This window comes from Dermacentor silvarum, chromosome 2 (assembly GCF_013339745.2).
Source record: "Dermacentor silvarum isolate Dsil-2018 chromosome 2, BIME_Dsil_1.4, whole genome shotgun sequence".
NCBI classification, from domain to species: domain Eukaryota; kingdom Metazoa; phylum Arthropoda; class Arachnida; order Ixodida; family Ixodidae; genus Dermacentor; species Dermacentor silvarum.
Genome location: NC_051155.1, coordinates 175,404,977 through 175,418,646, shown reverse-complemented (window position 1 = coordinate 175,418,646; position 13,670 = coordinate 175,404,977). Strand labels below are relative to the sequence as shown.

Here is a 13,670-nt window from a genome sequence, read left to right as displayed (position 1 = left end):
GTGAGCGCTCGCATTGTATTCTTTTCATCGTCGTTGACATACGTATAGTCTTATACCTTGCAATAAAATGCCAAATAAAGGATCAACGCTTTGGCATGTATACGCACTCGCAAAGCTTTTCGGAACAGACAACCTCAAAAACTGCCTGGTCACGCCACGTGGAATAGTCTATAGGTGATCACGCTTGTGCTGCAAGGAAATTATACTTTTTTGTCATGTTTCGTTTAGTTCAGTGGGTAACGATGCTTAATGGCGGGTGGGCACTCACTCCTCACTCACTGTCACTCACTCTCTCGCTCCCACTATCTCATTCACACTGTCTGATCACTCACACTAGATCTCTCTCTCTCTCTCTCTCTCTCATTATCTCAATATCTCTCACTACTTCTCTCTCACAATCTCTCTCTCACACTCTCTCACTCAGTCTCACGCTCACTCACTCAGTCTCTCACAATCTCACTCTCTCACTCACACTCTCTCTCTCACTCACTCACCATCTCCTTCGCGCCTCTTGCAGCTGTCCCAGGTGAGCTTCAAGGTAGAGGAGCGTCACTGGACGGTGGGCGACTTGGCGTGCGAGACACTACGTTTCTGCCGGAATCGGGTGGCGTTGCACGAAGGACGCAACAAGTCCAGCATGGGCACCACGCTGTTCTCCCAGCTGCTGGGACAGAACGCGACTGCGGCGACAACGACGGCAACGCCGAGCCAAGCTCCTGTCCGAAAAGGCCGCACCAGAGCCAGCGAGACTTGCGACGGCGGCAGGAGCGTGTTCCAGACCCACGACTCGCTGGAGTGAACGAAAAATGAACGAACGTGCAGCAACGAAGGACTTGATATAACCCGGTGCCGTCACTGTGGCAACCGACTCCTCTGTCTTTGCTCTTGTGACGTATGGAAAGCTGGCAGTGACGCGTCAGCGGCGACCTCAGTACGGACTCGACACGCTTTTCTTTTGCGTGTGACTGTACCCAGCTGAACTCGAAGCAGCCATATCTCGTTCGAAAAGAATCTCGTTTAAAGATATTTTGGTATGTTCATAGAAAAGGCGTTGTGTATTGGTTTGTGTTTAGTTTGTTTTGAAGGCCGAACGAATAAGTCCTCTTACTGGACAGGGAAGTATTTGCCCATGTCCGCTGTTTGCTTTCAGTTTGAGTTCCACAGCCTTCTGCGTCCCGTTGAGCTGTTGATAAGCCAGCGCCGCGCGAAACACACGATTAGTACAAATTACGAGAACTTCAACCGCGTCGTAACGGTAAACGTAATTTTTCTCTCATCTACTATGTAGCTTCATATAGGAGGCGTACAACCGAGAGCACAGACGATACAGGTTCCCATGGAATTTGCGCTTCGCAATGGCGCAGCGGAGCGACATGGCGGGCAACCATGGTTCGTCAGAAAGTGACACCTGTTGGCAAAGAAGGTGAGAAATAACAGTCGCGTATTTAATGTCCTCACGAAACGCCTGTACGCTCCTCGTAGAGTTTTGGCCCAGCACAAGCGGCAGTTCTGCAGATGTAGAGCTTTTATTTTCTGTAATTCAATGGCTCACAGGCAGTAACGTATACTTGTGTGCCTGTCCCCGAGTCCGGCGACGGTAGCAGTAGCAGCACAACTCTGCGCACTGGAATTGGAAAGAACAACCCATGTTAAAAGTGACCGCGATGCTGCACGTTTTACGCGAGCTCTAGCAAAGCCTTGCGGTGGGTCTCCTGTGACGCATGCTGCGCTGCGTGAGATTGCAGGAAGCAATCGGCTGTTCATAACTAATGGAACCAAGGGGCACTGGGAGCCTCGATCGTTATACGGCTTTCGTCACTGCTTCGGTAATGCGCGCAGTGTCCCGTTCACTTCTGACACAGATTGCACGTCATTATTGCGATGCTTGTGTAGGCTACCTGGTTCAGGTGTAGATGGTTCTTGTGTTGCGCGGCTTTTAGCACAACACTTCTGCAGCCATTCATTTTGCGGAGTAGTCATCCTGATCATGGCTGTTTTCCTGAGGTCACGCATTCAATCGCAGCGTAAATTACGTACTCGCGCTTGAGATTGTGAATCACCGCATTCTTGAGTATCTTAGGTGTTTGCGTGTTGTTCAGACGTTCCTAAGCCCGCCTTTTGTTCTCGGCCTGTTTTCGCGCAGCGCTTTTCACATTGTCAACCTATACTTTCACGATCAGAACCCGTTGATGCCATGAACAAAAATTAGCAATGGGGCCTACAGGAGGAAAGCCTCTAGCTCCCGCCAAGTCTCTAATCTCAAGAACAATGTGGGAGGCCACTCGTGTTGCTATATAAAGGCATTCCGCTGGCGCACACGTGAGCATTCGAGTTGCGATGTCTCGTCGAAAGCCCCATGAGACGCACGACATGAAAAGAATTTGACGATAGTGCATCTGAAGACAAAAATGACAGCTGGAAACAGTATGTGGATTGTGGATCTGACGCGATCATGTGATATTCTAGCTTTAGTAGGAGACAAGTGGACCGTGGCAGCCCATTCAGCCCTACGCGCATAGGAACGCGAGAGTCAAGAAATGAAACGTGGCAATCCTAGCATCGGGGCCTTCGCTTCGTTATGTCATGAGCCCAGCACTGTAACTGCAATACCCGCTGTGGCAGCCTGCAGCTATGCCGTTATGTTAATGAACACGATGTCTGGGGTCCGAATCCAGGCTACGGCAACCCAAATTCTGATGGAATCTGAACAAGCCCACATGGTCAATCCGGAGCCGTTTCCTGCGGCGCCTCCCACACAAGGTTTAAAAAAAAACGTAGTTAATGTTGGTATCGCGGTTTCGTTCATTATCTCCCTAGTCATGTAATGTTGCAGTGCGCAGTAAACAATAAGCAATGGTCTGATGTTATCACATTCTATTCGCTCGTGACCGCACGTTTGCAACACTTTGAACGAATGTGGAAACATGTATATGAAAGCAGGGTCGCAGATTGCCTCTTTCATCGGAAATATTCTGGATTCTTGCCTGGAGCGCGAGCCTCTTCGTGTTTGCTTATCACCTCAATATACGCACACCCGTTACCAACCCTTAGGACGTGATGATCATGATGCCAATGATGACTGGTGGTGCTAAATAGCATAACAACACCTCAGGTTAGAGAATCTCGTGACACGTGCATAGATGAAGCCACCAAGTGTACACAGTAAAAGGCGGTGGTCCTGCATAACGTTCCTGCTATACCTTAGAATACTCAATCTTTTCATAGATATATAAATGACACGTTCTTGTGATTGTTATCTTATCTACCGTCATCATTTTGGAGGCATGTACGCTCCTGTTTGGTATACCCATCTAGGCAGATCGCATCTTTTAGTCGCTTGTAGTGGCGTAAGTTTGGGATCCTGTAATCACGTCATAATTGTATAGAACGATATATATTCGCTCCTGAATCGGTTTTCTCCTACACGATAAAAAAAAAATAAGAAGTAAGTATAGGCACGCCAACGTACAGTCGATAGTTTTAAAACTGTTACAATTTCAGGACTGCAGTGATATACAAAATATATTTGTGTATACCTCTCTCGGGCCTTTTAGTGGTAAGTGTCGGCTATTGATCTCGTGGCCTGCTGTTCTACTTCCTACTGTGCGCTGAACTATAGAATGCGCACCGCCTAAAATTCTGGACCGTGCTTGAAAGCAAGTACCAGCAGTGTAGTACACAGCTATAGAACAGCATTTGGTGCAGGGTCATATTGTCCTATGTACGATCATCATCACATCCGGTTAATCCCGGGTAACACATCTCGGCATCGTTTTCAAGGTGCGTTGTAAATATACAGCGAGACATGGTATCGTTGGATGTGCTTTTCATAATTGCTTAACATTAAGTGCTAAGACTTCCGGCGACCTGAAAGGACAGAATATTGTCGGATATTTTTGGACACGTATGTAATATCGAAGTACCTTTAGTGAACTTGTCTTTGTGTATATCTAAATATATATATATAAACTTTATGATCACTATTACTTTTATTGTACGAGGCATTACCACCTTATATACATCAGAAGGTTCTATTCGAGCCTTGGGCCTTTAATGCGATATTTGCCGCCTTATATGCTTAGCCAGTCATCGTCTCTTGCAAGCGGTCGCTTATAAAATTGAGGTTGCATTCCGCGCTCAGGTTGGGGCATTCGTCGTGGTGCTACAAGAAAACACTGCGTAAGCCATGCTTAGCTTTTATTTCGGCTGGTTCATCTTGCAGTGCGATTTCATCGTTATTTTGAAGATGTGCCAAACGTCGGCGAAGCTGTTGCGTACCTGTCCTGAGACTTCGGTGATGTCAGCTCGCCAAGTCATCAGGCACGCACGCGGCGCGGCTGGACTTCTATATCGTCACAGGGACTGTTACAGATTGCTGTCGCTCTACTCTTTCTGTCCTTGAATAAGGTTTGAGGTTGGCTGGGCTGGGGTGCGCGTCAGAAAGAGACAGACGTCCCCAGTCAATCAGCGCTTCAGCAGCAGACGAATGGACATGTCCACTGGGTGGACATTTACAGAATACCCGCCCAGGTATTCTGAAAGAATTCTTACATTAATTTTTTGTCATGCCACTAGCTCTTTTGGAAGTAACTCGAGGCGTCTTTAAGGAATTGTGCAAGTCTTTGATCAAGTTCAGTGTGCGCAGTATTAAATATCTCGAGTTTGCGCGCGACGGCATCACGTTTGACCTACCGCGGACGCTGCAATGAAACGCCCTTCTCAACACAACTCGCGATCTCTGGTAGCGATGTACATGTCGTTGCCTTTTGATCGACGAGCCATCGACGTCTTTATGGACAAAACTGTTTGGCCCCGGAAGAATTGCGCTCGAAGATTATCCTGAACAACCAGGCACGTTCGTTCGCTAAGAGCAGTTCATTTAGAACACGCATGCCATCAACATCGGTCTGCAAGCTAGAAAATGGAGGTGGTACAATACACGTTACGGATCCATCTTTAAAGATGATGGGTAGGACCCTATAATTATGGACATGCTAAGGATGCCGCGTACACCAATAGAGGTAAAGTCAATGCTTGTCAGATTTCCACCAGCACCGTGGCATGTGGCACAGTGGTATGACTGTAATGCAGTATTACGTGGAGCCTTCAGATAATGCAGTCGCGCTACCGCTAGCAAATATCTCGCCGCACATCAATTGCGTGCATCGAGAGACATTGCAACCAGACATGAAGTGGGTTACTTCACGCGTACGTCCCGACGTGCATGCGCTTGAGAACGAATCGAACTGTCATCGTCCATCGTTCTCGCTATATGTCACATAGGATAGTTTATTGAATGATCCTTATCGCTCGCGAAACAGTTTTATCCCGATTAGTTCTGTGCAGTAGACGAGAACTGTTGTTACTTTCCGTTTCTGTGTGTTTCGCTGGAGAAAAGCACGTGTCGACCTGAGCTCAATTTATAATTCAGTCGCGCGTCTACGTACACCGCGACATCCGCCTGTAAAGCGTGGAAGCGACTGCCGAACCTTCACGCGTGAATACGCCCGAATCGTGAACATCAGTATGTGTGACGTTCTGAAACTTATCGAGTGCCTTACGCTTTGCAGCCTGCGAAAAAGAAAGTGTACATACGTAATACAGTGTCCAGCGGCAGGGACGTCGCTGCGAGGCTTTAGCTCGCTGCATTGCGTTGCTTTGCGCACTGTATATAGATACTTATTTTGGTGCAGCGTAGGTGATACATCACCATCACGCAGCGAAAAGGTCAATGATCATCATTTTCCTGTAGCGTTTCGCATTAAGCGATGTGAGAATCGTGTTTACGTGCCAGCGTGTTTACGGTATACATTTGTCTTCAACTTCTGGTTCAATGAGACAATAAAGATGTTCCAAATGAGAAGCCTGCCTACGCAATCATTTGATTAGCGACTACGCGCTGTGTGCAGCAAATTTTGCGACCGAAAGCTCCGACAACACAAGGGTGCCGTCACCAACAACTCGCAGTTTGATGGCATATCCTACTCCGAGCGACCATATATACATGGCGTTATGACGTCCGGTCATTCGATGATTATCCATCGACATCTACACGAACTCCCTCCCATGATCATCCGTTAGCTATTATAACTTTGATGTACTGATGCTGCCATCCAACCCCTTACGACCATGATCTATACATAGAGACGCTACCTATAAGTATATTGGCCAAGTTTCACAATTTTATCATAACATGCCCGACCTTTAGAGCTTGTTTACGCTTGCTGTATACACACACCAACAATTTTTTTTTTTCATTTGCGCCTTGTTTAGGGCAATGCTTATTTCGAAGGTATACAAATAAACTCGCTGACCGATTTTTCAGAGCCTGATTTTTCGGACCCCTTAATTACACGGACCTATCCGCGCAGCATCGGCACCACGTTATAGAGCCAATGTATAACAACAAAAAAATTTTGTAGCCATTAGGTGAATATTTAGTGCGTTAACACTATCCAGTCATTTATGGCGTAGATCAGTCTAGCTGCGACTATACATGGTGCTTCATTTTATCTGCACCATTTTTTTAATTGCCTGTGGCAGATAGCACAATTACAATCCTTGATCTAAACTACTCGATGAGGCGGCCATTACTTCCACGAGAATTAGAAATGCCTAATTGAATAATTAACATAATTACGCTAATTATCTTTTTAATTAGTTATTTTGCGGCACATCTTTCAGTCTACGAATTATAGCCGCTGAGTTCGCAAGGCGTATCTAATTGGAACGAATTCTCCGGACTGAACCAGTTCCGAGATGTTAATTTTCGAAGTGTCCGACAAAATGCATGGGCGTTCCAGTTAACTTTTTGAGGAAAACGCCGTTCTATGCATTGAAGCACAAAGTTAACGGAAACGCCCATGCAATTCATTTCAGGCAGAATGAATATATATATATATATATATATATATATATATATATATATATATATATATATATATATATATATATCTTGCTGTAGCTTTAACTCGTGTAACATTTCATTGGTGTTGTTCTTTTGCATAGTCTCCATGGACCGAAACAAAGGTGGACAAGCTGTTATAATTTTCCCTCACATAGAACTGTACTTGGTCATAATACGGTTAAAACAGCAACTTTGTCACAAGCCGAGGTCAGTTCCTGCCATCTCTTCTGCGTGGAACTTTTGCATAAGGTCCACTTGGCGCTTGTCTCCTTCGTTTACCTCAAAACCCCCTTTATTATTTTCTTTCTCCCTCTCTACGAATCAAACCTACTACATCGTGTCGATGATTGACGTGCGTTGAAAGCCGCGTATTCAATACCCCGACGATGTTCGTTCCCGAAGAAACAATGTCCGATGGTTTGAGGTGATATAGCTTGTATTTCTATTTTCTGGTCGTGTTCAAGAAAGGTCTGCTAACACAGAGTCAAGCGATTTAATCTCGACGTTCTTGGCAGATATTCACTCAAACTACGTGGCTCTACTAGCGTCATAAAAGTGACATTGCGACATAAATAAAGCAAGAAATACAAAATCAGTTGTATCTGCGTTCACACCTCTAAAAGTATAGAGCGAGAGTGATCCAGGCTCGGACATGGAGCCCTTCGATCTAAGTGTTTTGTAACACGTGGAGATTTTACATTGTGCTTTTTCGTCGTTAATCGTCGAATAAGTCGTCGAATAAGTCGTCGTAATAAGTCGTCGTTAACTGCCCATCCCCTAATTAGAATTGGAGAGCCCTGTCCATAAAGCGCCAATTCAACGGGTAAAGGACGACGGGGCGGATACAGACGCGCCGTCTATGTCCGCGTGTTCAAATAAGCCTTTCACTGCGTGCACAACGGAATGGTGGTGCACGTGATCGATGTAGCAGTGGTCCCAACGGTCAACATCGCGAAAAACGCTGGCCGGGCTGTCGGGAGCCAACCGTTTCTTCATTCATGTTCTGCCGGGAACCGGTCAGCTGTGCAAACTGCGCCTTCGCCCAGCTCCCGCGCAGCAGGGGCTCTGGAGCGCCCGTACCCTGAAGCCGTGTGTATACTGGCTATTACGGCATAGGCTGTGTCGGTCGGGACACACGTAGCAAGGTTCGTTCGATTCGCCCTTCTGGAACAGAAACAGCGAAGCTGCCCCACCTTGACCTTGGCGAGGAATTCCGGCCACTACGAGCGCAAAACACCTATAAGCAAATGGTAGCAGTCAGGCCCGGAGTTTGATCAACAGTAGCACCGCTCGGAGCACCGTAAAGACGTCAGCTTCCCCGGTCGCAACAAGGTCAAAAGCCTCCGCTGAGCATTATAGTTATGCCATGTGACTCAAACCTACCGATCGGGTACGTGGCTTGGACGATACCAGGAGCGCAGTCGTCTGCCCTGTGCAGGTACCTGAAGTAATGGATCGAGGCTTATTAATTTTGGGCTGACAAGGCCACGGGCATAACTGGAACGCAAAAAAAAAAAAACAGTGAAGCATATATATATGCCCGGCCAAACGCTCTTTCTCTCGCCTCGAGTGTTCGGGAGCCCTGCAAGACGCCATGGGACAATTATGGCCAGTCGGGCGATGGCTGCTTCGCTGGTAGCTGCAGGACTGATTCTCCTGGTGGTGTCGGCGGAGGAGCCGGACTTCATGAATCAAGTGATGCCCGTGATATGCGGTAAGTTGTCGACGCGTGTGAGTACCGATCAGACTATCTAAAGAAAAAATTATGCAGATCTAACGCACATGTTGAGCAAAGCGTTGGTTCGGGCTAGTTGGTACTCCATACTTATTTATGCTCTAGAGTAGAAAAAAAAAAAAAAGCTCACAGAGACACGAACGGAACCGGCGCGAACCGTGCAATGTGCAATGGGATGGTGAGGTGTTCCTGCAGGAAACAGGAGTGCGCACGTGTTCATGCATAGCGCCAGTGATCGGCAATTCTATATTTGACCTCTCTTGACAGAAAGATAAATGAAGAGCTATCCTGTTCCAAGGCCATACAATGTTTCAGGTTTGTGGACGATTTCCTTGTGTTGTTTAGAAGCGACGAAAAGCATTTCGACAACGACGTGGTGAACGTTGTCCGCACATTTGAAATGTGCCTCCAGCCTCTGCAAATAACGCACGAGGTGCCTGAAAACCGTATGCTCGGGTTTCGTGACTTAAAGCTAGTTTTTTTTTTTTTTTTTTTTTCCCAGGCCATGTATGCTGCATGAACGAGCCACAAAACAGGAAACCCACTTTGCCGTGTCTGTCGGCTCACACAAAGCTGGCAAAAGGGGGGGATGACTCAGACGTGCCTGCATAACAGTGCACTTAAGAAGTCGTGCGTGCATCGTGTAAAGGACATATGCAGCGCCTATAGCTTCAGCAGGCTATCCTAAACACTTGACCGTTGCAGTGGCAGAGGCTCTTCTGCGCAAGACGAAGCAAGTATACGCTTGACTGATCGGGTGCATGGAAATGAAGAGGCTGATCGAAAGAAGGTGGCCGCCGTCATTCCATGTCTGCACACGACGTCACATCGTCTCAATAAATAATAGTGGGGAAAATGCAGGCGTGAAAGTCGTCATGTCAACGCCGCACAAGTTGACTAAGTTGTGCACGATGACATCGCCGGTAGAAAACCAAAGGGGGTGCGTAGTAAAGCACAAGGAAAGATTCGTTGCATGTGCCGAAGGTGTTGTGTATCGAATACCGGTATCTCGTGTGGCAGGACGTAACATAGGGCTGACGGAACGATGCCTAAACGACCGGTTAGAGGAGCGCTGCAGGAACGTTGCAGAGGGAGGACAGGGACACTTCGTGTCACACTGCCGTGACTGTGGGTGTGCTCCGTATCTTGACAAGTCTTGTCCAGCGACAAAGATCGTTACGCGCGCGATATTGTGGAAGCTGCACTAATGAAAAGTCATAGTTACGACTGCGTCAGCTCACCGTCTCTTTTGCTATGTGCCAAAGAAATACATTTTCTCGAGGGCAGCTGGTAGCGAGCGCTTAGTAACGCACACGTGTTAGTGCGATCAAGTGATTCGTTATGATTTCTTCTGTTTTTCTGTATATATTCGGAACATCTGGCGTTAAACGTTAGTTGGAAGTTAGCGCCTGTTCCGTTCGTGTCTCTGTGCGCTCAAACATTAATAAGCACATGTTGAGGTGTATGTGAAGCGAGCCTATCGTGAAACGGTTAGTTAAATTATATGCACAACTAAACGAGATGCGTTAATTGTCTTTATGTTCATTTTATGGAGCGTGTAATCTCGTGCAATGCTTTATATTCACCGGCACAATTCTCTTATATCGCAGTATGTGCGAGTACACTTAACACACTTTTGGGGGATTGAATGCAGGAATGGGCACATGCTCAGTGGCCCGACAAAGAGAATAGGCCAAATATAAGAATTTTCGTAAGAAACCGTTGAGTGTCACACGCTATCATATTAAGAAGTTTGTGTACATTAGAGATACATATGTGCGGCGATCATTATATGTATACATGGTTTTATTTCGTTATGTATTGTTTGATGGCACACAACGGAGGTGCGAATTATACTTTGGAGGTCAACATATACAGGGTGATCATTTTTTCAAGCTTTATGGAATTTTTAAATATAGCCTGTTGCAGATAATACAAATGTAGTCCTTGAGCTTGATTATTCAGAGAGGCGGACATGTACGAGAAATGTCAACGCATATTCAGCTGTTTATCAAAAATGCAGTAATTATCTTTTGAATTAATTACTTTACGGCTCAAATTGCAACTTACGAAATCTGGCCGGTGAGTTTGCAAGGTGTATCCACTTGGAATGAATTTCCAGAATGACGCCAGTTTGGAGATATGCGCCATCAAACTTGCCCTAAAGATGCACTGTTGTTCCACTTACTTTTCTAACAAAACGCTCTTTTATGCATTGAAGCATAAAAGTAATTGGAACGCCCGTGTATTTCGTTTCAAACTTTGGGTAATATCTCGAAACTGGTTTCATCCTGGAAATTAATTTTAAGTGGTTGCATCTTCCAAGCTCACCGGCTACAATTCGTGAAGAGAAATATAGGCCGTAAAGTAATTAAGACCTGAATCTTTGTTAATTAGTTAATTGTGTGTATTGGTTTCTCGTGCTAGTAATGTCCATCTCTTCGAATAATCCATCTCAAGGACAATAATAGTGATATCTAGCTACCACCGGCGATTTTCTTTAATTCCATAAAATTTAAAAATGGTCACCCTGTAGAGTGATTGTATAAGATGGTGCGCGTGTAGCTTAGAAGAGTGTCGGTAGGCCAGTTGGTGATTCACGATTTGGGAAGTCACCGCAAAAAACACACGGGACGAACAAAGGGACAACACGAAGTGGTGCACCGCTTCGGTTGTCCCTCTCTTCGTCCCGCGTGCGTGCGTGCGTGCGTGCGTGTGCGTGTGTGTGTGTGTGTGTGTGTGTGTGTGTGTGTGTGTGTGTGTGTGTGTGTGTGTGTGTGTGTGTGTGTGTGTGTGTGTGTGTGTGTGTGTGTGTGTGTGTGTGTGTGTGTGTGTGTGTGTGTGTGTGTGTGTGTGTGTGTGTGTGTGTGTGTGTGTGTGTGTGTTTTGCCGGTAACTTCCCAAATCAGCGCATGTAACCTTTATATTGTCTTATCTTAAAGGCGGACGTTCGGACTATTATGGTTTACGGGTTACCTTTAATCTACAGCGCTAAGGCGAACGCCAGCTGAAAACAAGGAATCTCTGACAGCGCTTAGTTATACGCATGAACTTATTGCTTACGAAAGCACACTCACACAGGATATTTAGCGTAACTGCTACCAAACATTTCGTTAGGTGGTGCGTCACAGAAGGATATCACCGAATTCATTCGCAGCCGCATTGAGGCACTGGAAATATTTGTGTGTTGCGCATAGTTAGATAATCCTTTGAAGTCAGCTATGCGAAATGTCATTAAGAAACGAAAACGCGAATAGAGCAGTAATGTATATATAGGCAGATGCGAAAGGAATGTACATAACTTTGCATTTTAGCATTGCAGTTGCACTTTAGCGTTTAACATCAGACTAACGACTTATCTGTTCAACGTGGTTGCGCGGACGAACGCGGTTGAAAGAAACACGTTAAGCCGCGAATCTCTGACCGCAAAATGTTTCCTTTTCCCACCCCATTTGACATTCGCAGCGGCTACCCAGAACTTGACAAGGCGGATCTGGTATTTGGCTTGCGTTGAATACCTCATGGAGTACGGGGTACGTATCGGTAGAGTACGCACTGCGCATGCGTATACAGTAAAACTTCAGTAACTTCTGCATACGTGCTCGCAGACGATTTTGTTTGGAGCTCTTGAAGGCCGCCGCCTTGGGCTGCATGAATACCATGCACTGGTCAAGGCACAAGTTACTACACCCGCGGATAACTTTCTGTGCCAATGAAGGGAAAGCTACGGGGGCGGAGCTCCAGCCCATGTGTCACCGCGCGAAGAAGTCCGGCAGCGTTTGACAGCGCTTTCGGATTCTCGGAACAGACCTCCGCGCAACAGACGCAGCTTTCACGTGCGACGGTTTCGCATTTGCCTATACGTGGAAGAGAAAAACCGCAAGATAAGTCAGCTTCAACACTCAGTGGTGTGCTTTGTCTTATTTAGCTGTTGCAAACAGGGTGTTTAGCTTTTCTCTTCCCCAGTTTAAACGAGCGCGGATGAAAATGTGGGACTTTTTTTCAGAAGCGCTCTCACTTGCAGTAGAGTTGCGATCTGGGTCAGTTGGTACATATTCTTGAGAATTTAAGCCAGTCAAAAGACGAAGGACAGAGAAGAGACGTGGCACACACAACGACTGGACTAACAACTGCGCTTTTTTGAAAAAGCACGTCTCCCAGGAAAACCAGGCGCGCATGCGCAGCCCAAGAGCCAACACACGCATAAACTAACGTTGAATGCGACAGACCAAGTAGCTAGTGTCAGTGCGATGGGAAACTTAGTTTGCATCAGTGAGATAGAGGTCTTATACTCTCACTTGTATATCAAAGCGCTCTCACTTCTGAGCGCTTTGCCTCTGTAGCTGTCCCTTCATTGCCACAGAAAGTTGTCCAACCTCAAGTATGCCGACATGCGCCAGCGCCACTTCTTCCCCTGGTGGAAAGCGGCGTCACCGTGTATCAGGTCAACGGTACCGTGAGGCGCTCGCGATGTCCGCGATCTTTTCAATACTGCTCCTCGCGTCGCCGTTGTTTCGCGGTGGTTTGGCTGTCGGGTGTAGCCAAGGTGCCCGGTACTGTTGAGTGGCGAAGTGCCACAACACCGATAAAAACAACCGGGGCCTGCAGCCACCTGCCAAGTTCTACAGTTTCCCGTGTAAATGGTATATGGAAAAGAACGCAGGCAGGCATGGATAAGGTGGAATAACCGCCGTCCTCAGAATCAAGTAATACCCCTGTTTAAGTCAGAATGCGAAAGTTTTCCGTTTTACTTAATGCTTACTTAATAATATTTTATTATTCGCTGCAGCGTTGTTGCTTCGCCTTGTAGCTCAGTCATGACCGTTCGTTCGTAACGACACGAATATCGCTGCAGTTCTACTTTGACGTGCTTTGAGTGACGCCTTGAACGTCGACTGGTTTTCGCGTGCGACTCACATTGTGCTTTTTTGAGTTTGTTTGAGTGCGTGCGCTTGATCGGCAACATTTCTGTAGTAGAATGTAGCAAGCTGTGAACGCTTTAGCACAGGCGTATGATTATACTCTGTT

At 46.5% G+C, this 13,670-nt stretch overlaps 2 protein-coding genes across 9 annotated transcripts in view; both read left to right on the top strand.

Annotated features, from left to right (window-relative positions):
• The window catches only part of LOC119442180 (uncharacterized), an 88,521-nt gene extending 82,658 nt beyond the window's left edge, over window positions 1–5,863 (top strand). For all 7 annotated transcript variants that reach the window (XM_049661942.1, XM_049661939.1, XM_037706945.2 and 4 more), the window contains one exon: window positions 518–5,863. In XM_049661942.1, the coding sequence (XP_049517899.1) occupies window positions 518–799 (282 nt within the window). In that variant the 3' untranslated portion in view covers window positions 800–5,863. The remainder of the gene's footprint in view (window positions 1–517) is intronic.
• Window positions 5,864–8,047: 2,184 nt separating this feature from the next.
• Window positions 8,048–13,670, top strand: part of LOC119442179 (uncharacterized) — a 34,254-nt gene continuing 28,631 nt past the window's right edge. For both annotated transcript variants that reach the window (XM_049661938.1, XM_037706942.2), the window contains exons 1-2: window positions 8,048–8,621; window positions 12,108–12,175. In XM_049661938.1, the coding sequence (XP_049517895.1) occupies window positions 8,444–8,621; window positions 12,108–12,175 (246 nt within the window). In that variant the 5' untranslated portion in view covers window positions 8,048–8,443. The remainder of the gene's footprint in view (window positions 8,622–12,107; window positions 12,176–13,670) is intronic.